Source organism: Meles meles, chromosome 18, assembly GCF_922984935.1.
Source record: "Meles meles chromosome 18, mMelMel3.1 paternal haplotype, whole genome shotgun sequence".
Lineage (NCBI taxonomy): Eukaryota > Metazoa > Chordata > Mammalia > Carnivora > Mustelidae > Meles > Meles meles.
In genome coordinates this window covers 40,297,572-40,322,387 of record NC_060083.1, presented here as the reverse complement: position 1 = coordinate 40,322,387, position 24,816 = coordinate 40,297,572, and the positions used below count along the sequence as shown (strand labels likewise).

The following is a 24,816-nucleotide window of genomic DNA, read 5'->3' as shown; positions in this document are numbered from 1 at the left end:
ATTGGAATACTAAAAAGCATCTGATTAATTTTTAACAAGGCAATTGTAACCCAAAAGTTTGGCAATTAGAAAAAGTAAATGGTAGACCCTAAATCCATTCATTACAATAATTATATTAGATGTAAATGAACTAAACACTTTAATTAAAAAGCAGAGAATGTTTGGGGTGTCTAGGTGGCTCAGTCAGTTAAGCGTTGGACTCTTGATCTCAGGGTCTTGAGTTCAAGCCCTACACTGGGCTCCACCTGCCCAGTGTGGGACCTACTTTAAAAAAAAAAAAAAAAAAGAGGATGTTTGACTGAGTAAAATGCAATTATATGCTGTCTATGAGAAACACTTCAAATATAAAGCCACAAGTGACTGAAAAGAATGGAAGTGACAAAGAAACAAACAGCTAGCATAAGGATGGCTATTTTAATTTCAGACAAAGTAGACTTCAAGAACAAGAGTGTTACCAGGGATAAAGGATATTCATTATCCTTAAGGGCCAAGTCATAAGGAAGATATAATCATAGATGTATATACACATAACTACAGAACTACAGAATACTTAGGGAAAACTTCTACAGGACAAAAGTGAGGAAAATATATGTCTACAATCACAGTTGGGGATTTTACCACTACCTCTTTCAGAAACTAAAACAACAACTAGAAAAATAATCACTAAGGAGACAGAGAACCTGAACAATACTATCAAGCACTTTAACCTAATTGACATTCATAGGATAAAATACCCAACAACTGCAGAATATACCTTTTTTTAAATTTTTATTTATTTTTGTATAATACAATTTTAAGGGAAATACACCTTTTTTATTTTTGTATTTTTATTTTTTAAAGATTTTATTTATTTATTTGACAGAGAGAGACACAGTGAGAAAGGGAACACAAGGAGGGGGAGTGGGATGGGGAGAAGCAGGCTTCCTGCCAAGCAGACAGCCCGATGGAGGGCCTGATCCCAGGAACCTGGGATCATGACCTGAGCTGAAGGCAGCCGCTCAATGACTGAGCCACACAGGTGCCCCGAAATATATCTTTTTTTAAATGCATAAGGAATGCTCACCAAAATGTACCTTATTCTGGGCCATAAAATAAGTCTTAATAAATGCCAAAAGTCTAAAACCTTAAAGAATATGTTCTTTGACACAAAAGAATTAAGTTAGAAATTAGTAAAAATGAGATAGCTAAAAAGCCTCAACAATCTGAAATAATATAAACCAAAGAAGATATAGCCTTTTTTGAATAAACTGAATATTTCAAACTTAATGACTATAAAATACAACATATATTTATTTATTTATTTATTTAAATATTTTATTTATTTGACAGATCCCTACAACATAAATTTATGTTAAATATATTATGTTTATATATAAATATAAATATATATTTATAAATTTATAAGATTTATAGATTCTTGTGCTTCAGGGAAATGTGTAGTTTTAAATGTTCATGACAGAGAAGAAGGACGTTTTAAAATCAATGGCCTAAGTTTCCACCTTAAGAAAATAGAAAAATAGGGGCACCTGGGTGGCTCAGTGGGTTAAGCCTCTGCCTTCGGCTCAGGTCATGATCTCAGGGTCCTGGGATCGAGCCCTGCATTGGGCTCTCTGCTCAGTGGGGAGCCTGCTTCTTCCTCTCTCTCTGCCTGCCTCTCTGCCTACTTGTGATCTCTCTCTCTGTCAAATAAATAAATAAAAAATAAAATCTTAAAAAAAAAAGAAAACAAACACAAACATACTTTACATTTCTGTCTAATAAAAAAGGTATTGCTGGGGTACTTGGGTGGCTCAGTCAGTTAAGTGCCCAACTCTCGATTTCAGCTCAGGTCATGGTCTCAGGGTCATGAGATCGAGCGCCATGTGGGGCTCTATGGTCAGCAAGGAGTCTGCTTGGGAGTCTCTCTCTCTCTCCCTCTCCCACCTGTTCTCTTTCTCTCTCTAAAATAAATAAATAAATTCTTAAACAATAAATAAAAATAAATAAATAAAATATCTATAAATAACATTATTTATTAATATTTATTTTAAAATGTTAATATTTATAAAAAAGCATTAATATTTATTTATAAACAAATATTAATGTTTATAAATAAATAAAATTTTCACTGTAGAAAATTTGGAAAATATAAAAATTGACATGAGGAAGAAAACTTCAATTACTCATAATTCTACCATTCTCGCAGTTTTTTTCTCCGCTAACATGACCTTTTCATCTTCATTTACAAAAATAAGACATCAAATCTGATGGTTTTTATATTCAACATTGGTTTTTGGTTATATTATAGATCCATATAATGAAATATTATATAGCCATTTAAGCATAATACTCATGAAATTTTAAGGAATTCAGAAAATTCTCACAGTATATTTTTAACACAATACTGAAAAAGAAGGAGGAAGAGGAGGAAGAAAAAGAGGAAGAAAACTGGAGGACTGACTTTACTCAATTTCAAGACTTGCTATAATGCTGTAGTAATCAAGACAGAGAACTTTGTTGGAAGACAGGACACATAGATTAATGGAACAGAACAGAGAGCCTAGAAATAGACCCACACAGAGTCAACTGATCTTTGGTAAAGGCATAAAGGCAATTCAATGGAGAGAGGATAGTCTTTTAATAAATGGTGCTGGAACAACAGGATATCCATTTACAAAAAAAAAAAAAAGGGGAGGGCACCTGGGTGGCTCAGTGGGTTAAAGCCTCTGCCTTCAGCTCAGGTCATGATCTCAGAGTCCTGGGATCGATCCTCACATCAGGCTCTCTGCTCAACCGGCAGCCTGCTTCCCCCAGCCCACCCCTCACTGCCTGCTTCTCTGCCTACTTGTGATCTCTGTCTATCAAATAAATAAATTTTTTTAAATCTTAAAAAAAAAAGACACAGAATTTTACACCTTTCACAAAAATTAATTCAAAGTGGATCACAGACCTAAATGTAAAACATAAAACTATAAAACCTTAGAAGATAACATAGAAGAAAATGTAGATGACCTTGTGTTTTGGCAATAAGTTTTTAGCTATAACACCAAAAGCATGGTCCCCGATGTTAGACTTCATTAAAATGGGAAGCTTTTGTTCTGCAAAAGACAACATGAAGAACATGAAAAGACAAACTCAGGCAGGTAGAAAATCTTTGCAAAACATAAACTGATAAATGACTGGTAACTAATATACAAAGAATTCTTAAAACTCAACAATAAGAAAATAAACAGTCCAATTTGAAAGTGGGCAAAAGACCTGTGCAGATATATCACCAGAGATGCTAGACAGATGACGAGTAAGCATATGAAAAGATGTACCGTATTATTATTAGGGAATTACAAATTAAAACAACAATAAGAAATCACTACACACCCATTAGAACAGCTAAATTCAAAAAAACTGACAGTACTGGAGGGGGGCAAAGATATGGAGCAACAGGAACTTTCATTCACTGCTAACGGAAATGCTAAAGTGCACAGCCACTCCGAAGGCGCTTGGCAGTTTCTTCCAAAGCTAAACACTGTCTTACCAGAGGACCCAGCAATCATACTCCTGTTTACCCAGTTGACTTGAAAAAATATGTCCACACAAAAACCTGTACATGGAAGCTCACAGCAGCTTTATTTTTAATTGCCAAAACTTGGAAGCAACCACGATGTCTGTCTGTAGCTGAGTAAACATCTAGACAGTGGAATACTACTCAGCATGAGAAAGAAATGACCTATCAAGCCATGAAAAGATTTGGGAAATCTTGGAGCGCCTGGGTGGCTCAGTGGGTTAAAGCCTCTGCCTTCAGCTCAGGTCATGATCCCAGAGTCCTGGGATCGAGCCCCGCATCGGGCTCTCTGCTCTGTAGAGAGCCTGCTTCCTCCTCTCTCTCTGCCTGCCTCTCTGCCTACTTGTGATCTCTGTCTGTCAAGTAAATAAAGAAAAATCTTAAAAAAAAAAAAAAAAAAAGATTTGGGAAATCTTAAGTATACATTACTAAATGAAAGAAGCCCATCCAGGAGTGTCTGGGTGGCTTATCTGTTGAGCATCTGCTCTTGATTTTGGCTCAGGTCATGATCTCAGGGTCATGGAATTGAGCCCCATGTGGGGCTCCACACTGCCCCTCCCCCTACTCATGCTCACACTCTCTCTCTCTCAAATAAATAAATAAATCTTTAATGAATTATTAATACGATTTATTTATTTATTTAGAGTGCACATTTGAGCAGGGTAAAGGTCGGAGGGAGAGGAGGAGAGTCTCAAGCAGACTCCACACCAAGCACAGAACCCAATACAGGGCTTGATCCCACTACCCTGAGATCATGACGAGAGCCAAAATCAAGTGTCAGATCCTTAACCGACTGAGCCACCCAGGTGCCCCTAAAATAAACAAATAAATCTTCTTAAAAAATTCATTTAGCAACACAGTATGTATTGAATCCTTCCTATAGGCCAGTCAGGGACTATGATAAACACCAAAATATGAACAACGATCACCTCTAGATAGTAGAATTACGACCCACTTTTATCACCTTCATATTTTCCTGTTTTCTAAATATCCTAAAATATGTGTTTCAGAGTATGAAAAATAAGTAAAATAAAAGTCACTAAGTAAACATAAAGTAGTATTACTCATATTTTAGGTCTATAAACTTCAATTTTTGTTGTTTCAACTGTATTTCACTTAGTGGTAGTGGGCTGAACTGGTTCCTAGTTGTGCGCAGGAGACGAGGCAACCTGAGCAGACAGAAAGCACGGAATGAGGGAGATCCTATGGAAGACAGGTAGTTACAGTGCATACTTTATTCCTACAGATGGTAAATATATACAGTTGACCTTTGAACAACATGGGTTTGAACTCTTCTGGTCCACTTATACACAGATTTTTTTTTCATAAATACAGTATGGTATGATAAATACATTTTCTTTATGATTCTTTAACAACATTTTATTTTCTCTAGCCTACTTTATTGTAAGACTACAGTATATAATGCATGTAACATACAAACTTTGTGTTAATCAACTGTCTATGTTATGGGAAAGGCTCTGACGACATTAGGCTACTAGTAGTTAACTTTGGAGCGGGGAGTCAAAAGTTATATGATGATTTTTAACTGTGGGAGGAGGGGCAGAAGGGGTGGTAGCTCTAACCCACACGTTGTTCAAGGATTAACTATATCATATTTTTTACTTTTACCCTCTTTATTATATACTTAGAAGTAAATATCCTATGTAATTATATTTGTACATACTAAAATTGTTAAAAGAGCATCAACAGGATATAATCATCCCTCAAAAATATCACTAAGAAAAGCTTGACATTTTTATTATGATTTTACTTTTTAAGTCTCACTTCAAATTACTTTTTTGAAAGGCTTCCTTTCCAAATGCTTTAGGGGGTCACATGTTAATTTAAATACCCATTCCTTCACTGCAAATATCATCTACTAGGGAATAAAATAACACAAAGACAACCTCCTCTATCTGTCTCATCTATTTTTTAAAAATCAGGTCTAGGGACACCTGGGTGGCTCAGTCGGTTGAGGGTCTGCCTACAGCTCAGGCCATGATCCCAGGGTCCTGGGATCAAGCTGCATTGGGCTCCCCACTGGGCAGAAAGCCTGTTTCTCCCTCTCACTCCTCTGCCTACTGTTCCCCTTGCTTGTGCGCGTGTGCTCTCTCTCTCTGTGTCAAATAAATAAATAAATAAAATCAGATCAAAATTTACACCCACACCTTATTAGATGAACAAGTGTATAAATAAGAAAAATATAAGGGCACCTGGGTGGCTTAGTGGGTTAAAGCCTCTGCCTTCGGCTCAGGTCATGATCCCAGGGTCCTGGATTGAGACCTGCATCGGGCTCTCTGCTCAGCGGGGAGCCTGCTTCCTCCTTTCTCTCTGCCTGCCTCTCTGCCCATCTGTGATCTCTGTCTCTGTCAAATAAATAAATAAAATCTTTAAAAAAATATATATATATATAAATATGTTAAAAGCAAGGGCTATATGAGGAATTATATATCGAGTGTTATACACACTTGCCTAATCATTTGACGAAGCCAGCATAACCCTGGCATCTCAACTTGATAAAGATACTGAGGAAACAAAAGTACAGCTCAGTATATAATACATTTGTCTTTCCATTCAGAAGATGCTGCTGTTTATAGGGATTATGGCCCGAAGGTGCCTGAGCAACCCTGCTCAGAAACATACCACCCACCACTGAACAGGAAAGACATTTCAAAAGGTCCCTCAACATATCACTCTCCATATTTAACCGAGCTCACCAAGCTATCTGTAGGTCTTCCGTTAAGCAATCAACCTTCTACAAACAAGAACGCTTCTATAAACATCACATCCTGCCACAATAGGACGCTTTAGGCTCCTGCAATTGCAAAGCCCAGTGTGAAAAACACCAATGTGTAAGAACATTCCTGAGGCACCTCTGACACCACAGCTCTCACCATACAGAATACTCCGTGTTACGGGGTCTGCACATCATTACCTGCAGCTGGTAAGTGAGCAATATGAACCACATGGTGTTCAAAGAGAAATCAAAGAGAAAAGACAAAATCAGAAACATACCATCAACGATACCACTTTTCCCTAAACGTCTTCATTCTTCAACAAATATTTATAGAGTACTTAATACAAGCTAAATACTGAAAAAAGTGAGTAAGATAGATCTAAGCTCCACTGTGAGAGTTTACAGTCTAGAAAAGAACACAGGCTTAAATAAGCTGTTAAAATACATTGTGATGGGAGTTTTAATAAGAAAAGTAAAGGAGGCACAGGCCCATGTAGAGCCACCTTGTCTAGAGAGGAAAGTAAGTCAGGAGAGACTCTTTGAGAACTGACTTTTTAATCTGAAATTCCCATATTAGCAGGCCAAGAATGTATGTTGTGGGTAGGGGCAAGTGAAGATAGAGTTGGTGGAACTAGGGAAAAAAACGGCACAGGCATGGGGACATCGTGTGCAAAGGTCCTGAGGTGACAGATCTCATTTCAGCTGGAGAGACTCAGAGAATTTCAACTTACATGGCAGAACATGAAGGTTATAGGTGAGAGGAACAGTGGCGAAAGATTACTCTGGAAGATAGGCTTATAGCAATATACAGTATTTTGTACTAAAATACCGTTGAAGATATATCTTTGCCAGAGCTGAGTTTACCTTATAAATAGGGGACTCAAAATCATCATATATTATTTGTACTAAAAATAATATATGATGATTTTGAGTCCCCTATTTATAAGGTAAACTCAGCTCTGGCAAAGATATATCTTCCTTTTATAATTCATAGTTGCCCTAAAACACAGATTCTCTCAGCTTCCAGGCCACTTACATCTACTCCAGCAAGTCAGAGTAGGAAAAGAAAATAGGGGAAAAAAAGACAGAAGGACAAGAGAACAAAGGGTATATGGAACACTGTAGACATAAAATGATCCTCACGCCCCTCGGAAAAACTGCCACATGATCTAGGGCCAGCTAGAAAGATTCTTGGTAGGATGCATTCAAAATCACTAGGTTTTGTAGACAGGTGAAAGTTTCTGACATTCTCCCAAATATCTGACCTTGTCCATTTACAAGGTTACTCTTTTGTTTATTTGAAAGACAGTGATATCTTATGGGTCACATTTTTTTACTACTAAGATCTCTGGGTATTCTTTACATTAAATTAAATATCACAACTATTCCTTTAAGTTACATGTTCCTATTTCATAGAAGAAAGCAACCTGGTTGCTAATCCAACTTCTACAAGTCTCATTACAGCTTCTGATAGAAACGAACAAAAATTCCTGATTCCCTGTCACAGGTACATTAAACATACCAGACCATTAGGATTTCTTCAGTCACTCTTAAATGTCTCACTAAAATTAAACCTCTAAAACTTCAGGGTTTCATTTTCCTACCCTAATAATGGAAGCCTTTGTGAAAGCCTTGTCTATTTTCATACCAATTAAATAAAAGTGACTTAGTGGGGGAAAAATGACTTTTGGTTTGTTTAGCACGTATTTTAAACCTTGCATTACATTTTTGATCTGGCATTTCACTACAATCCTTAAGGCATATATTTTTTGCCCTTTGTTAAGAGGTGAATTTCTTGGCATGGCTAAAATCATACCCAACAGCTTTGTTTTGACTTGCAGGAAGTTGTCAGCATACAATAGAGAAATTATCAGCATGTTCTGGTTGTGGTTTGCTTCAACCTGCTGAGTGTTTCTGCCCCATGACCCAAGAGGTGTGTGGTGTTTACATTTTTAATTCTCCTTCTACCTCCTGTTGGGGGGGGTTAGGGGGGATGACAATACCTGTATACTCACAGCACAGACAGAACAAAAACCAGAAACTAAAACACAGAAAATACTTTAGATTAAGATTTAACTAGTGGCAAACTAAAATTCTAGGATTAACATGTTTGCAATCTTCATTCTAGTATCTAAAAATTTATCCAACAGAAATATTAACACGTGTACACAAAGATGCATATACAGATATGTTCTACAGCATTGTGGAAATATAAAAATATTGGAAACAACTTAAACATCCATCAATAGGAGAATAATTTAAAAATTTTTGAAACACTATGTGGCAATTTATATACATGCATGGATAGATAGATCCCCATGGAAAATTATACAACACTACTATGTTTTTAAAGAAATCAATAGTCTCTATATTTCTATGTGATGCAAGCATTCCACAATAAAAAAATATCCTTGAGAACTCTCATACACTGCTGGAAGGGGTGTAAAATAAGTGTAATCACTTTGGGAAACTGGAGTTTCTAATGAAACCAGATATATACCTACTCTAATGACCAGTAATTCTATTCCTAGATATTTATCTGAGAGAAATGAGAGCTTATGTTCATAAAACAAGTTATATAAAAAGTCTCATAGTAGCTGTATTCATAATAGCCCCCAAACTGAGCAACTTGATGTCCATCAGCAGAAAAATGAATCAGTAAATTATGAAATATTCACACAATGGAATACTACTTTGCAAAAAGGATAGGATAGAACTGATAGTCTTAAATGTCTCACTAAAATTAAACCTCTAACTCTTTTTTTTTTAAGATTTTATTTATTTATTTATTTATTTGACAGCGAGAGAGAGAGAGAGAGAGAGAGAGATCACAAGTAGGCAGAGAGGCAGGCAGAGAGAAAGAGAGAGGGAAGCAGGCTCCCTGCCAAGCAGAGAGCAGAGAGCCCGATGTGGGACTCGATCCCAGGACCCTGAGATCATGACCCGAGCCAAAGGCAGCGGCTTAACCCACTGAGCCACCCAGGCGCCCCAGACCTCTAACTCTTAATCTCACAAAACAAACTGAGGGTTGCCGGGGGTGGGGGGAGGGAGAGGGTGGCTGGATTATGGACATTGGGGAGGGTATGTGCCATGGTGAGTGCTATGAAGTGTGTAAACCTGGCGATTCACAGACCTGTATCCCTGGGGCTAATAATACATTATATGTTAATAAAAAAATAAAAAATTTTAAAAAATTAAATTAAACCTCTAATACTTCAGTGTTTCATTTTTCCTACCCCAATGATGGAAGCCTTCATGGAAATCTTGTCTATTTTCATACCAGTTAAAGAAAAGTAACTTACTGGGGGGAAATGACTTCTAGTTTGTTTAGAACATATTTTAAACCTTGCATTACATTTTACATGAATATATCATAAAAATATGATGTTGAAGACAGACACAAGGAGATCATATTGATTTATAAGGTCCAGAACAGCAAAACTAGTCCGTGATGATATGTCTGAACAGCAGTTGTCTGTGGGGAGGACTACTGACTGGAAAGGAAACGTTCCAGGGTGGGTGATGGCAATACTTATATTTTAACCTGGCTGGTAGTCCCACAGGTGTATACCTATACTGAAGTCATCCAGTTGTAACACTTAAGATTAGTGCAATCAGGGCACCTTGGTGGCTCAGTGGGTTAAAGACTCTGCCTTTGGCTCAGGTCATGATCCCAGGGTCCTGGGATCAAGCCCCACATCAGGCTCTCTGCTTGGCAGGGAGCCTGCTTCCCTCCTTCTCTCTGCCTGCCCCTCTGCCTATTTGTGATTTCTGTCAAATAAATAAATAAATCTTAAAAAAAATATTAGTGCAATCATATCTTAATAAAGTACAGGAAAGGAAGGACGAAAAGGAGGGAGGGAGGAACAGATGGATGGACTGAGGGATGAAGAGGCTCATACAAAAAGTTATCAGAAAGGAGAAAGTATTTTAAAGGAGTGTGATTTTTTAAAAAGGTTTTATTTGCTTATTTATTTGAGAGAGAGAGAGCATGTGAGCAGGGAGAAGGAGAGAGAGAATATCAAGCAGACTTCATGCTGAGTGTGGAGCCCGACATGAGGCTTGATTTCATGACACTGACATCATGACCTGAGCCCAAACCAAGAGTTGGACGCTCAACCGACTGAGCCACCTAGGCACCCAAAAGGCAGTATGATTTTAAGGTTTGTTACAGTTCAGTTAAGAGATATTTTCTGCATATGTTGAGCAAATGTTAAGCAAAAGAGCCAGAGACATGAGAAGGCATTATATGACTGAATGAGGAAAACTGAACTTTGCTGTTAGAAATCAGAGATGTGCTTGCCTGTAGGTATGAGTAGCTACTGAAGGGCACAGGGGGTCTCTGGAAGTTTTGGTAAACAAAGTCTTGCCATTGTTTAGGGGATGTGTTCTCTTTGTGAAGATTCACTGAGCTGTACATTAATGATTAAGCATTTTCCTAGCAGTATATTGTATTCGATAAAAACAACACAAAATAAAACAAATAAACAAAAAGATATTTTTAGTAGCTAAATACCACAACATATTTCACATACCTGATTTAGAAGGCACACTGACTTCACTAATTTCAACTCAAACCTACTGTTGTTCTAATTGTTTTACGTAAGTGTAAATATGTGTCACTGGGCACATTTTAGCAAAGCTCCTATTACATGAATAAGAACCTTATTTCCCTGCAACATCTTAATATTAGAATGTTAACAATGTTAGGAGGAGATCCTAGATGAGAATTTAAGTAACTCATAAATGATTTCATCAAGCCCATCGGCCTTCAGGAAAGCTTGCTCTCTGGATGGTAAGACCACTTTGTTCCTGAGCCCACATCTGTCCCATCTTCCATGTAAAAACTGGATAGTAAAATTTAAACAGTGGAACTCAAGACTCCAAACCAGGAAAGCCATCTGTTATAATCACCTAACCTATAATGCAGCACTGACAAACCGGAAAAGCAAGCAATGAACTTGGAAACACAGGGGAAATAAATATGAATAAATGTAGCAGAAATTATAGGATTTCTGTAGGGTGTAATGGCTTATAACATGAAAAACTTAGATCTATGATAGTTATGTCAATATGTTAAGATTCTCAGATGATGGAAAAACTTGAAACTTACCTTATTTTTCTAATATGTAATGTGATCAAAAATTATTTAAGTATTACACTCATATAATGAGGTAGAAATGTTATTATCTTAATAGCAGGCTCCAGAATTCCTCTTACAGAACTGTCATCATTTGAAAAAATAACTTGTATCTCTGTATGTGGGTGTTGTGGGAAGTCTAAAAACTAAACAGATAGCTAAACTATCTTTTCAGATGGCAAGGGTGTGCTCGCTTCGGCAGCACATATACTAAAATCAGATGGCAAGGGTTGGGGGTTTTCTGTTTTTATTTTTTTTGGTCTTGCTCCAGGTAGGATAAAGGGAGAAAGTGCCTGTGAGAAGGTATAAGGGTGAGAACCACCTCAGGTGAAGGGCCAGAGAGCAGTCTCTGATGACTAGGATGGCAAAAGGGTTTAGGAATAGGGATGCCTCCTATTCAAGTTGAAGTAATTTGCATTACTGCTATGTAAACCTCTCCGCCCTCTCCCAGCAATCTCCTAAATCTCCAGTGATGTCATCTACTGTCACAGGGGCTTCACAGATAGGCTTTTGTGGAAACTGAGGAAAAGGATATGTCTAGGCCAGGGTTTCTCATTCTGGCACTACTGACGTTTGGGGCTGTATAATTCTTTTATTGTGGGAGCTGTCCTATGCATTGTAGGAAGTTTAGCAGCATGCCTGGCCTCTACCCACTAGATGCCAGGAGCATCCTCCCCAGTTGTGACAAAATATATATATATATATATATATATATATATATATATATGTATCTGTGTGTTGCCAAAATCTCCTGAAAGATAAAATCACCTGAGTTGGGATCCACAAGTTTATGCCTATTATTACTCAGGGCTGCTAAGACCCTGGAAGGAAAGAAAAAGAAAACCCTGAGAATGCATTCTCCTTGAGAAATATTAAGATTTTTAGGAGATGTTTGGGCTTGCATGAGGAATAGATCATGCCTAGAGTTCAAAAGGTCTGGGCAGACCACCTAATATCTAGGGTATACCCACAATGAGTTTCAAATATTTCTACCAATTAAAAGATATATATTTTATTTTTTAAAAGATTTTATTTATTTATTTGAGAGAGGAGCATGAGTAGTATGGGGAGGGTAGACAGAGGTGAAGCAGACTCCCCACTGAGTGGTGAGCCTGACATGGGGCTCGATCCTAGGACCCTGAAAGATCATGATGTGAATGGAAGGCAGACATTTAACCAACTCAGCCACCCAGGTGCCCCCAAAATATATATATTAAAAAAAAAGAAACGAGGTGCCTGAGTGGCTCAGTCGTTGAGCATCTGCCTTCAGCTCAGGTGATGATCCCAGGATCCTGGGATCAGGCCCCACATTGGGCTCCCTGTTCAGAGGGAAGCCTGCTTCTCCCTCTTCCACTCCCCCTGCTTGTGTTCCCTCTCTCACTGTGTCTTTGTCAAATAAAGAAATAAAATCTTAAAAAAAAAAAAAGGAAGAAGAGGAAGAGTAAACCTTTCATTGTTTTTCAATGGAGGAGTAAAGCAAAAGGGCTATTTTGCATGCTTACACACGAATACATACAGACACAGCATTCTATAACAAGATAAGGAACCCATATTTTTCCTAAGTTAGTAATGAAGCAAATTTCCTCTATGCTTCTTCCCTAAAGTCTCTCACAGAATGATTACAGGACTCTAATCTAAGGAAAGAAGGAAAGAGAGGAGACTCTGAAAGAAACCCTACAAATTTCCCCTAATTTAGAGAAGCAAAGGGAAATCACCAACACAGGTAAAAGGCCATGTCTGGAAGCTTTCCTATGAAGAGGCAAATGCAAACAAAACAAACTAAACAAACAAACGAACAAAAAACTGGTAAGACTTTCTCAAAGAAAGTAATTTTCAAAAATTTTACCAAATATTTATATGATGTATAATATATGCCAGATACTATTTAAGTTCTTCTCAAATATTCATTCCTTTATTCTTCATGTAAATTCTATGAGATAGATACTATTATTATCCCTGTTTTACAGATGAGGAAACTGAGACCTGAAGTCAAACAGGTAGCAAAAAAGTGGCAGAGTCAGGATTTGAATCTAGGCAAACTGAACACAAAAAAACCATACAGGACCTATGAGAAGACACTAAAGTTCAAAGAGAAAAGACCATCTTGAAGAACTAGAAAAAATGCCTCCCTCTGAAGTAGATTTATTATTAAAGAAATATATAGAAAATTTCTTTTTTTTTTTGAAAGGGAAATATACAGAAAATTTCTAATTCATAGTCTCAATAATATACAAAAAGTCATTCTATCTACAAGACAGAGCTTTGTAGATGTAATAAGAAGGAAACAGTGAGTGGTGAGGAAAAAATACAGGAAAATTAAAACAAAATGAATGCTAAATTTATAATCATAATGAAGTCAGTGACAGATGAAACAAAAGAGTTGAAATAGAGTGGATTGGGATCCAATAAATGCATAATGAAAACCCCAGTGTGACAAAATAAAGCAAATGGAGCAGAAGTAGTGATAATAGAAAACTTTCGCAAGTTTAAGGAAGACCTGAGTCTATAGATCAAGCGGGTTCATTACAAACTGAGCAAAATTATTAAAAAGCCTAAGACCTTGACACTATCTAGTGACATTTCAGAGAGTAAAGAACAGTATCTTGTAAACATCCAGGCAGAAGGTGGAAGGAATGGGCTGTAAAAGAAAGACATCAGGCTGACATCAGACTTCTCCTCCACAAAACTAAAGACCAGAAGACAATGGGTCACTTCTAGAGGGTAGGAAGAGGAAGGAATGGGCAGAGGGTAATCCCAGAATTTTATACCCAAGCCTAAGTTTATATGAAACTAGACAGACATATTCTCAGACATGCAGGGGATCAGTAAGAAGAGTATCAAAGAACCCTCTTTGAGAAATTCACTCAGGATGATATTCTAGATCATCATCTACTAGAGTTGTATGCACTGTCCAATCTAGTAGTCAGTACGGATACTGAGCAGCTGAAATGTAGCTACTGCAGCTGAGGAAGCAAATTTTTTGTTTTATTTAATTTAAACTTAAATAGCCACCTGTGGCTAGTGGCTACCATACCAGCCAAGTCTAAATATCTAAGAGATAAAATTAAAAGTTCACGAATAAAAAAGCCATCGTGCCAAAAGTAAGCAATGAGCAAATTAAAGGGAAAAAACGGCATTATAGCTACTGTTTTAAAATATTACACAAGTATAAAAAAAATTATTGTAATGTAATATACATACTGAAACATGAACAATTCTCTGAGTCTGACGTCTCATGAACAATTCTCTGAACCTGAAGCACCTGGCCGGCTCAGTCAGTAGAGCACGTGACTCTTGATCTCCGGGTGTGAGTTCGAGGCTCACGCTGGATATAGAGATTACTTAAAATCTCAGATGATAGCAATTTCACATTTCACACTAAAAGAAAGAGTCAAAAGACACCCTTTCATACTTCATGTTGCCAAATCAAAGGGACATGGTGTGCTATTTTTTTTTTAAAGCCATAACGGAGAAACTACCAGTGGAATAAAACCAAAATGTATAACTTCTAAATCACTAGAAAGAAAAAAAAAAAATTAATGATTTGAGAAAATGCTCAGGAGACCTTAGCAACTGAGAGGCTATAAGTGGAAACATCAGTATACAAAACTATCCAAACAATATGTCCCAACTTTGAAAGTATGTACATACACTAAAAACTAAAAGAAATATATAGAAATTTTTGACCATGGGTGACCATATCATCATTGTGTGTTTTCTAAATTTTCTACAATGAGCATTATTACTTTAATAATCAGAGACTTTTTTTTTAAAGATTTATTTATTTAACAGACAGAGATCACAAGTAGTAGGCAGAGAAGCAGGCAGAGAGAGAGAGAAGGAAGCAGGCTCCCTGCTGAGCAGAGAGCCCGATGCGGGGGCTGGATCCCAGGACTCTGGGATCATGACCTGAGCTGAAGGCAGAGGCTTTAACCCACTGAGCCACCCAGGCGCCCCAATCAGAGACATTTTTAACATAAAAAACAAAAAGTATGGTTAGGTCTCACCTTTTGATAGCATCACCTAGTTAGAAGACAATCCAGTACCACAAATTAAGCAAAAGAGACTCTTAACAGCCAAAATCCATGTCACGAATTCCACACCTAAAGGTCAGGGTACTGTGTTCATGAAAAGAGCCCTTCAGCGGCGCCTGGGTGGCTCAGTGGGTTAAGCCGCTGCCTTCAGCTCAGGTCATGATCTCGGGGTCCTGGGATCGAGTCCCGCATCGGGCTCTCTGCTCAGCAGAGAGCCTGCTTCCCTTCCTCTCTCTCTGCCTGCCTCTCTTGTGATTTCTCTCTGTCAAATAAATAAATCTTTAAAAAAAAAAAAAGAAAAGAAAAGAGCCCTTCAAACCTTCTTTTACACCTTACCAGTTCCAACAAGCTTGATTACCTGATGTTCTAGTAGCACTGTTACAGACACACTGCGTGTGGTGTAAAGTGATAGGCCAAGCCTCACAGTAGGAAAATATTGACAAAAATAAAAATACAAAACAGACATTGACATTCACAAAGCAGTCCTGGGACAATTACGGCAGAATCATCCCTAAATGACTCAAAATATTTCCACAAATATGAAAACTCACATTCACTGTGACAACTCTTGTGTTAAATTGTTCAAAGGCCAGTCCCTTTGAACATAGACTGGTTGGTTGAGGAAGTGAGAAAAATTCCAAATACGTTTTAGAAAAAGATTGATCACAGGGACACCTAGGTGGCTCAGTCAGTTAACCCACTGCCTTCGACTCAGGTCATGATCCCAGAGTCCCGGGATCGAATTGCATCCTTGTCCAGCAGGGAGCCTGCTTCTCTGTCTCTGCCTGCCACTCTGCCTGCTTCTGCTCTCTCTCTGACAAATAAATAAATAAAATCTTAAAAAAAAAAGAAAAAAGAAAAAGATTGATCGCAAATATTTATGATAAAAAATCAGAGTGCTTAAAGAGAATATCCTCAGCTCTCCAGAGCAGCTCACTCCTGTGAGTTGCACAGAGTTGGAATTTTACTATATTGAAAAGGATTTTATGGTTGGCTGCACCGACCAATACAAATCTGGAGAACAATCTAGAAGGATGTGATTAATGACTGCTTCTTTCCAAGGAAGTTTAAAAATAAGTAACCATAGGCGTATCAGAATTAATGTTAACACAGCAATTGCTACAATGCAGCCTGGATGTGGATGTTGTTTGGCTTTACTCCATATTCCCCGCAGGATTTAGGTACCTTGGAGGCAGGTGGGACTTATTAGCCATTAGGGCAAAATCAGTCCTCCCCATTCCATCACACACCGCACATTGTGAACTGAAAAAATATATATTCTACCTCCTTCACATTTGCCTCCTGTGCTTCTGACTTTGAAAACGGGATACAAAGACAAGGAAGAAACTGATTATGTTTATATCTGTGGAACAAAGATTATGCAAACTGCCAGCACTCCATTGTTTTTGTTTTCAGTATGGTTATCACAAAACAAAAACAAAAAGATAACTTCTACATCTGAAGCCTGATAATTTGAAAACAGACCTGAATATTTCCTCCTCTTTCCTCCTCTTTCAATAAGGCGGTAAACACCTTTCATTTTACTTATCTGTAAGGTACTTATTTGCTGATATGGACTAGTTACTATTTCTATAAGAGAGCTTGACAGAGTCTATCTGAGAAAGCTGTTTCCTGAGTTACTCTACTTTAACTATTCCTGAGTTACGCTGCTTTGACATTTGCCAAAAAATCCAAGAAAGCATTAAAAAAAAATCCCCACCTTCTACACACACATACCCCGCCCCCTGCCCCAAGCTAACAAGGGTAAAACAAAATCATAACCTTGGTTAACGGGATTTCCTTTAGCACTCTGACCACTATGACCTCTCCAAGCTTCTATCTGTCTTTTGTTTGTTCTGTTTTCTTTTAAATAACTCTACTGGTTGTTCATCTGATTAACAAAAGTAATACATGGTCAATGTCACAACATGAAGATGTATGAAACAAAAGTGATAATCTGTCTCCCCTACTCTCTCATTCCCCTCCCAAAGAAACCAAAATTAACAGCTAGGTGTATATTCTTACTTCTTCCTGGGCTTACAAAAATACATATATAATATATGGGAGGGAGGGGTTGGTTCATTTTTTTGTTTTCAAATAAAAATGGATTACAGGGGCACCTGGGTGGCTCAGTGGGTTAAAGCCTCTGCCTTTGGCTCAGGTCATCATCCCAGGGTCCTGGGATTGAGCCCCACATCGGGCTCTCTGCTCAGCGGGGAGCCTGCTTGTCTCTCTCTGCCGGCCTCTCTGCCTACTTGTGATCCCTGTCTGTCAAATAAATAAATAAAATCTTTAAAAAATGGATTATATATATTATTAGTCTTAAAAATATGGACACTTTCCAAGCCACTATATATAGATCCTTCACGTTCTTTTTAATGACTGTGAAATATTCCAAAAGATGGATAATTCATTCATACCATCACCCCGCCTTTCCCAACACATGGACAGTTAAGATGGAGCCTTGTACATACACTTCATGTCCTTTAATTTCAGTAACACGGATTCCCAGAAAGTTTCTGGGTCAAATGAAACATTTTCAAATATTTAAAATTTTCTCCTTAAACAAAATTAAGTTTATACCTTCAACATTTCTGTTCCGTTCTTCATTATGCAAAATTTTGGCATAAACCTTTCATAATGCTTTGCATATTTTATTTTTAAAAGCACACATATTATGTCAAAAACGCCCCTGTCATTTATGCTCGTGTAGTTATAAATAAATAAATGCTTAAGTTATGGCTGTGATGGCCAGCATTAAATCACTGTGCAAATGCTTCTGCCTTGGTTTATGAAAGTAGTAATTCATTGTGGAAACTCCACCCCCACAGTCATGTGGGCAGCCCTGGGGTAGCAGCTCCCTCACCCTGTGACTCTCTCCACTGAGTGACAATATAGAGATCAGGACCTACATATTTTCTAATTGTCAACAGTTAACCTTAAAAAGTGTGTGTGGTGGGAAGACAAGTACACAGCAACAGACGATAAATTGAAAGCCATTATGGGTTTCTAATATCCACAAATTATTTGTAGCATAATGAATAATTCTGCTGGTCTACAGCAGAGACAATCTTTCATAAAAAAAAAATCTAAAACCAATGTGCTGCTATGATTACATGAACCTTTCAAAAACATAGTCCTCAAACATTTTTCAATAGAATTATTGGTTGGAATCCCTTTACCTTCCTTCCCCCCTTTCAGATTCAGATTCTGATTTCAAACTGTAAAAAAAAAAAAAAAAAAAAAAGCCTTAAAGAAATGCATTAACCAATGAAGCTCCTTAAAATTTAATCTTAGACTCCCCTGTAGATTCTAAAGACCCAAGCACCAACAGAGATTGTTAAGACACAGCAAGTTTGACACAGAAGTATGTGACATGCAATTAATCTCCATTCATACCCTGCTCTACTTGTCAGCAAACAAAGGTTCTGCTTTAGAAGGAGATCTGAAGACTTCAATTAAAAACAGTCAGCTAACAAGAAAATAATCTAAGCTAAAGGAAGGTGGCAGGTGCAGAAATGAGTTGTTTACCAAAGTGTCAGTTTTGAACAATAAAGAACAGCACATCAAAAATGTTAAAGGAGTGGATTTCATTGCAAACCTCTGAAAATAAAGAGGAATTTACTACTAAGGCTCCACACAAAATGGAAGTACAGGTTAACAAGCCTGTAAAATAGGTTTTCTCTCATCAAATGACAGATACCAATAAAAAGAATCACTTTACATTTTTAAGTGCAAGGTCAGAATTACACTTTTTGACACAGTTTCTTCCTCCCAGAAACCACCACACTTACAGCCTCTACGTTCAACATCCAATATTGAACCAACGGCAGAGGGAAAGACTGGATTGCTTCTTCTCAGCTATCCAGATGACGCTATTTTACCCTACAAATACTTTTCTACTCTGAAAGTTTAGATTTACTTGGGTCATAACTGAAGTGGATTTTGGAAACTTCACCTCAGAAGAAATACCTAGTTGACAGCTTTTACATAGAAACAATCCAGAATGGAAACAGTGCTACAAACAGAGATCAAAAGGACTGCCAAATATTTGATTAGGAGGCATTTATAGCAAGATAACAAGGTAATGGAGATATAAAACCAATTAAATTGAGAGAAACCGAGAAAAAAAAAAAATACTCCTTGCCAAAAGTTAGACCTGCCCAAAGCAGGCCATCTGTTAAATATGTGTCAAAAATGTCACTTGGATGCCAAAAGGCTTAATTCAGAGTAGTTTCCTCCTGGGACCTGTATGCAAGCACGGATTCCAGGCCTCTGTCCTTCCAGGAAGGTCAGTTACAGGAAAGCAAGTTACTTTCGCCGGAAAAAAAGTGTGAATGGAGCAGGCCATATCGCCCATAAGCAAAAAGTCTCTTTCCAGCGTTAGAAGCATCTGTGGAGTGTAGCTGAGTATGGCCTTAACTCTTACGAGTACTGCTTAGGCATCACAGTTTGAAGGTAAACACACCAGGATGGGGCATTTCTAGAAAAGTTAGAAACCTCCCTGGGTGGACAGCAAGACCCCCAGAAGTCTGCAGTTGGCAAAGGGAGGCACGGGCTTTAGGCGCGGACAGAACTCACACTAACTCCCAGGCCTTGGCCCACCGCATCCCACAAGCCCCTCACAGCCCCCTGAGAGCCTCAGAAGCTCTGAGCAGGAAGCTGGTGGGCTTCGGGGCTGGGGAGGGAGGAAGGCGAAACCCCACAGTCGCGGGGGGGCTGTCGGGAGGAGAAAGGGTCGGGCCGAAAACCACGCAAGGTAACATGGAAGGGGCCCGGAGAACCTGGCCGGAGGTGACATGGAAAGGTGGCGAGGCCTCGAGGCAAAAGAAAATGTGGAACTGAAGGGAGTGAGTGGGACCCTGGGCGGGCAGGATGGAAATCGGGCTGTGCAGAGTGGAAGGCTCTAGAAGTCTTCAGGTTCTAGAAAGGTGGTTGAGTGATGGAGCTGCAAAGAGAGGCCGGTCTTGGGAGCCCCTGGCGTCTCGGGGTCGGGCCTCCAGCTCTGCTCCCCGAGGGCCTTCCCAGGGGGCCGGGAGGGGGGGCCTGGGGCTGGGCCAGGGCGTTACCTTCCATGAGCCAACGGATCTCCTCGGGGAGGGCGACGGCCTGCATTTGGCCGGGCGGTGGGGAGGCCGGTGTGTGAGGCGGGAGAGGGGCGTGAAGGCCTGGTGCCACGGCCGGCGGGCTGGCAGGCGGCTGTCGCCTGGCGGAGGCACCTGTACCTCTGTCGCCGCCGCTGCTGCCGCGGCTGCCCGGCCTGGCCGCAGGGCGGGGCCGCGGGCCCGGGGCGCGCTCAGGAAGTGGCGCGCGCGGCGGGCGGGGGGCGCGCCCCGGGCGGTGGGGAGGGGGAACACCTGTGCGCGGGTGCACGCGCCACTCCCGCGGCGCCCTCAGGTGGGAGGACTGGAGGGCGGGGCGCGCCGCCCAGGCAAACCCCCTACCAGAACAAAAGACTAAACGCGGCCCAAAGGAACTTCATCTCCTGGGACACTTTCTGTCCTCAGCACGGGGCAGTTGGCCTCCGGGAACGGGTTTTAAAGACACGGTGGTGCCCGAGATGGGGCGAGGCACCATTCTGGAGGCAGGATTCTGGAGAGGCAGAATCCGAGGAGATTCGTCCCCGCCAAGCCCAGCAGCGGGCAGTTCCCGGTCTCGCACGTCCACGCCCAGAAAGCCCGGGCAGAACGTTCACTGTCTTCTTGGGCAAACCAGCTGGCTCAAAGGAATGGCCGTTCGTCCCAATAAGTAATACGAAGCCACCGACATTGGGAAGAAGCCGAGGGGCCGTGGATACAGGGAGCCAGCGTCCCTTCCTCACAGAAGCTGAAAGGATGTGAGGAAAGGAAGGGGTAACCTGGGGAGAAGGCCCAGGGAGGGAGGAACCAAGCCTTTCCCCTCTAACAGCTGACAAAGGCAGGAAAGTGAAGGACAAGCTCACAGGAAAATGTCCTCCTCCCCTTATCCAAACTACAGTAGGGGTCAGCGTCCTGATTGTGACAGGGTACTGTCATACCGCCAGATGTTAAAATTGGGGAAACTGAGTAAGGGGTAGAGAGGATCACTGTATCATTTCTTTTAACTTCTGGGCATCTCAATGATCACAAAATAGTTTCATGGGACTTTTTTAAGCACAATAAACCAAGTGCCATGAAGGTGTAAAGTGCCATGAACAGTAAAGGGAGGGAGACAGATATAAAAAGGAGAAAAGTGTGGGTGCGTTTGTGTTTAATGTGCATATGGCATTCGAGATGGGCTCTGGACACACCAGACTTCGAAGGGGCACGAGGGCTTTCCAGGTGGAGCCACCAGAGTAAACAAAGAGGGAAAAACCTTCTCCTTGAGGAACAGCTGACAACCCTTTTACTGGATGGTGCAGGGAAATTCTGGGTGTTAAGAAAACTTGAAGTTTTATTGTGAAGGTTCATGAAAGTCAGCGCAAGGATTTTGAACTCGACTGCCTGTGTACTGGGGAGACACTGACAAATTTTGAGTTGGCGAGAGACCTGTGTGGTGTGTGATATTGCCCATCTCACTTTACCTCTACCATTTTCCTTCTTTATAAAAAATGTAGCTTCTAGACTCAGAGTCAGCCTACTGAATAGTGGGAAGGATTGGAAGCAGTAAGGGAGAGAACCCAGGGAAGATGGGTGAAGTGGTCTTTACGGCAGCCTCAGGGAAAATCATGGTGGAACCATGGATATGAGGACGGGAGCCCCAAGGAGAAACTGTCCAGAAGGACATGACGTAGCACTGCCTGCCTCCTGACATCGTTTCCCAAGGTTGGGGGCTTGATCCTTTAAGGGGTGCAGTGGTTTGAGTCATCTTTACACGTCCACATCCTGCAGTCTGAAGAGGGATGGTCTCTTGGTTTCAGGATCACATGACCCACCTACAAGTTGCAGCAAATTGGGCTCGGGGTGAAGGGACAGGGGCTGGCAAGTCTCTGGGGACTCTGGCTGCTGCTGCTGCTGCTGCTCTTTCTTGCTCTGGAAATTTAACAATAGGCTGGCTTTTCTAGGCTGCTAGGGCATTTTTATCAATTGCTCCTTCTATAAAATTGTAACTGCTCTGGAATCACTTTGAGTACTTATGATGTGTTAAAAAGCAAGAGAGGAGAGATCCAAGCTCTCTGTACTAGCATTGTAATTTTTCTATAAATCTGAAACTGTCCTTTAAAAAGCAAAGGAAACAAAGTCCCTCCTATAGGTAACCTCAGGACTTTGCCTTGCTTTCCCTCTCAGCAGTGGGAGGAAATTTGATAACACTCTCCCCCCACCTTCGCCAAGGATATTTGTCAAATGCTAATATAGGCCACAAGCGAATGAGTTGTTGGCGAAGAGCAGTGATCCTGGGTAATCTTACGTTCTCTTAGGCCTCACTGCCTGCAAAGCTTACTTCTACCAAAGGAAGCAGCAGAAACTGGAGGCATAGGTATTCTACATCCGTTCTGGGTCTCAGACAGGGGGAGAGGGAGGTGCAGAGTTGGTTAGTGTGCAGGGGTGACTGGCAGGTTGCAATACGGCGTTGTCATGTTGTATCAAGTTTCCTCACTGCAGACAGAAACCTGCCTCCACACATGAGCACGGCCCCTCCTTAATCATCTGAGGACCCTGGTTCAGCAGTCAGCCTCACTCCTAATGACATTCTGTTAAATGGACAAATTCCTTTGAAGCCTTGTCCTTCTTTGAAATCCAATTTCGCAAGAAGCCAAATCTGATTGGGGGTAGCCATGGAAACCACACCGAGGAGCCTTCGAGAAGGTGGAGAGAGGCAAGGCAAAACGTGACAGTCAAGAGTCCTTTACTGCTCTGTCGGAAATATCAAAGGGATCTGGAGAGGTTGGCAGCCGGTGAGTCCCTGCCCGGGTCCTGTGCTGTGTGGCTGGGTACCATGTGGCTGTCACGGAAGTAAGCAGCCAGCTGTCTCCGAGCACAGGCAGGGGGATGGAGCAGAATACACAAATCCCAGATCTGTCTGCCTCCCTCTTCTTCCCCTCCCCCAGCCCCAATTCCAGCAAGATCACAGCATCCCCTTCGAAGCTGCCCGCCCCTGAAAGACAAACAACAAAAGAATGACAAGGTCAAAATACAAGCCCCCCCCCCCCCCCCCCCCGCCCCGACAGATAAGAGGTCCTTTGGAGCAGAGGCCACGAAATTAATCTGAAATTCCTTGTAATTAGATAAGATAAGGGTGTCTAAAGAGATGCAGAGCAGCCAGGAATATAGTCCAGCAGCACAACACTGCAGAAAATACACCACCCAGTCCACTGGGGCCCCTCACACCCCGTCAGCAGACAGAAGACACAGAAAACAACCGGGCCCAGGCCAGCCTCTGGGCTGCTTGGAGATGTCGTCTCCATGTTCTCATGCCAGGTGGGCACTCGCTAAATACACAGCTGTGGGGTGTCCAGGGGGCTCAATCAGGAAGAAACAAAAGCATCTGGCACCCAGAATGGCATGGGGTGGCAACATTTGCAAGCAAAGCAGGAGCTGGCTGGCATCGCCCCTCCCTGGGTGAGACGGGTCTGGAGAGGAGACTGCGGAGGGCAGGCTCTCGGACTTTATTCTGGACCGGTTATTGATCCCTGGGTGCTGGGTCACGACACGTGGCCGAGCTGATGTCTGCCCTGTGGATGTGTGGCTGCTGCATCTCAGCCCCTCGGTCCCAACCCCATCAAGCAGGTTTATTGACTCTTTCATTGACGATGCTGAGGCCTAATGAGGACAAGAACTGCACACTTCATTAAGGGCTGTGGAAGGAGAGATGATGCATCCCCCCCCAACCCCCCGCCCGGTGCCAAGAACCAGGCTCACTGTGTGCTTTGCGAGGCCCCGGAAACCCAGCCTCATGCCGCCCCTGCAGGAGAGGAGACGGATGTGAGATGCGCACGTGGGCTCATCACTTCAGTGGCCTTAAAATCCAGGGTGTCTACAACTCGTCATTAACCAACCTTTTGAATCAGGAGGGTCCTGTCCACACACTCACACAAACGCTCTTGGCTGCTCTCCCTGTCCAGTTCACACTCCTAGATCCACTGCACTGATACATACGACAAAATAAGCAGATCCTCACATCGGGGAACAGGCTGGGAGCAGCTTCTCAATGAGGTACAGGCTCAGAACAGAACAAGGGACTATTAAAACTCAAAGCGGGGACGCCTGGGTGGCTCAGTGGGTTAAGCTGCTGCCTTCGGCTCAGGTCATGATCTCAGGGTCCTGGGATCGAGTCCCGCATTGGGCTCTCTGCTCAGCAGGGAGCCTGCTTCCCTCTCTCTCTCTCTGCCTGCCTCTCTATCTACTTGTGATCTCTGTCAAATAAATAAATAAAATCTTTTAAAAAAAAAACAAAACTCAAAGCGATGTTC

General features: G+C 41.0%; 1 protein-coding gene across 1 annotated transcript in view; it reads right to left on the bottom strand.

Moving 5' to 3' along the window:
- The window catches only part of SKAP1 (src kinase associated phosphoprotein 1), a 276,798-nt gene extending 256,084 nt beyond the window's left edge, over positions 1 to 20,714 (bottom strand). The window contains exon 1 of the mRNA XM_045986519.1: positions 20,519 to 20,714. Coding sequence (XP_045842475.1) covers positions 20,519 to 20,564 — 46 coding nt within the window. The 5' untranslated portion in view covers positions 20,565 to 20,714. The remainder of the gene's footprint in view (positions 1 to 20,518) is intronic.
- Between the last annotated feature and the right edge of the window lie 4,102 nt (positions 20,715 to 24,816).